At 42.8% G+C, this 1,839-nt stretch overlaps 1 protein-coding gene across 1 annotated transcript in view; it reads right to left on the bottom strand.

Moving 5' to 3' along the window:
- The window catches only part of LOC106517796 (neurabin-2), a gene marked incomplete in the record, with an annotated part of 61,227 nt that overhangs the window by 20,680 nt on the left and 38,708 nt on the right, over positions 1-1,839 (bottom strand). The window contains 1 exon segment of the mRNA XM_014008806.1: positions 1,215-1,319. Coding sequence (XP_013864260.1) covers positions 1,215-1,319 — 105 coding nt within the window.

Genomic DNA, 1,839 nt, shown 5'->3' with positions numbered 1-1,839 from the left:
GGATTTTCTTTTTTTTATTGGACATAGAATTACTTTTGTTTTTTTTAAGAAATGAAGAAAGTTTGAAAAAAAAAATCAAAACAAGGAAACTCACAAAATACAAAATGAGGATAAACTGCAGCCACTCCAAACCTGAGTCCTTTACTAAACACCAAACTAATAAAAGTTATGAGAAATGCAGTTTATACCACAAAGATCTGCTACGCACACACTCTTTTATCATGTATTTTCATGTATTTTATCTTGTATTTGTTACWTTTTAGGACCATTTCTGGTGAACACACCTACCTTGTCAAGACCAGTAGTCTTTATAAAGGACCAGACTGGCCCTAATATGGTGGAACTCCATTTTTGGGTTGGAGATTAGGTTTAGAACTAAGGTGTGAACTGAGTTTAGGTATGGTTCAGGGTTAGGCCAGGTTTAGGGTAAGAGGTCAGGTTAGGGGAGTATTCCAGTCCTGGTCCACTGGGTCCTATCTTTATGGGAAGTGCATGAGACCATTGGGGACAGCCTGTTGATTTGTACGTGCTGTGTAAGCTGTAGTGGAATATGGCCGGCATACTCAGGTGAGTGTAGGCGTACTGTTTGAGTAGAACTCAGTRYGTTGAGTGTTTGTCATGYGCTGTGCTTCATAGGGACGGAGGAGAGTTCAGAGAAGGGGGGGAACAGACAGAGGAGTGTGAGCGTTTTGGGAAGGTCCCATTGTAGGATGCCCTTGAATGTATGCTTTGGGTTGAAGCTCTCCCTTAACCCTGGCATGACAAAACTGTGGTTCTTGTTTACTTTAAGCAGCTATGGAATTGATGATGCACGTTTCTTCTCATTTTTGGGAGGTTAATCTCTTTTGGAGGCCTTGTTTAGTTGCGTAGTTATTACAGAAGTAAAAGGTCTACCTCGGTACTAACTCGTATTTTGTGTTAAAAAAAGAGAATTTCAGGACTTAATCATCAGTGGTTGGGTCCACGAGCGTTTTGGCCTTTTAGGCAGGGTTAGGCTATAGCAACATTGCTTGTTTGAGTAAGGTTGCGCATCGCGGGCACTAGTCGCCCGCGAGTGAATGGTTGGGCACGTCTGGGCTATAGAAACGACTGGAAGTCAACGGAAGTCAATGAACGGTCCTAAGAAGGTGTAGAAATAAAAACTTGTTCGTGTGTGTGTGTGTGTGTGTGTGTGTGTGCGTGTGTGTGTGTGTGTTGGTGAGAGAGAGACTGACCTGACTTTGCCCGATGTGTTGCGGAGAACAGAGGCAGCAAAACTCTGAGTGACACCCACCAGACTGGTCCCATCAACCTCCACGATCAGATCATTCATCTGGATCCTGAGAACAATAATCCATGAAGGCAACAAAAACATCGTTCCTATGTTCAGAAAAAACTGACATTTAGATGCAGGTCTAAGAAAGGAAGTGGACTCAAAAATCTGTTTTAGAAAGACTTTGATGTCATTTAAAKGTATTTACTTATCAATGGGATCATCTGACCCACTTCCAAAGTAGTCTTTCCTGTCTTTAAACAACTCCAAAATTCTAAAATTCAGACTCGTTTATGCAAGTGCTATTAATAAACCTTTACACTGCCATCAAATTTGCAATACATAATTTATCTGGCAGAAATATTATCTACTTGCAGCTGACTGTGATACATTAAAGCCCCTTCTACACCGGCGGTTCTGCTTGGCTCAGCTTCGGCCAAATGTGTCTCCATTAGGTTACAACCGTGCACAGCCGTGAGGTTTCAGTACCTCATGGAGACGGGGCTCTAGTAAAGGGCTCGACACACGGGCAGCGACAAACTACAGCGATTAACGGCTGTCATCGCAACCAGGGTGAAACCCGACAC

This window comes from Austrofundulus limnaeus, unplaced genomic scaffold (genome assembly GCF_001266775.1).
Source record: "Austrofundulus limnaeus strain Quisiro unplaced genomic scaffold, Austrofundulus_limnaeus-1.0 Scaffold53, whole genome shotgun sequence".
NCBI lineage: Eukaryota > Metazoa > Chordata > Actinopteri > Cyprinodontiformes > Rivulidae > Austrofundulus > Austrofundulus limnaeus.
The sequence above is the reverse complement of the archived record's forward strand: the minus strand, read 5'-3'. Positions and strand labels throughout refer to the sequence as shown.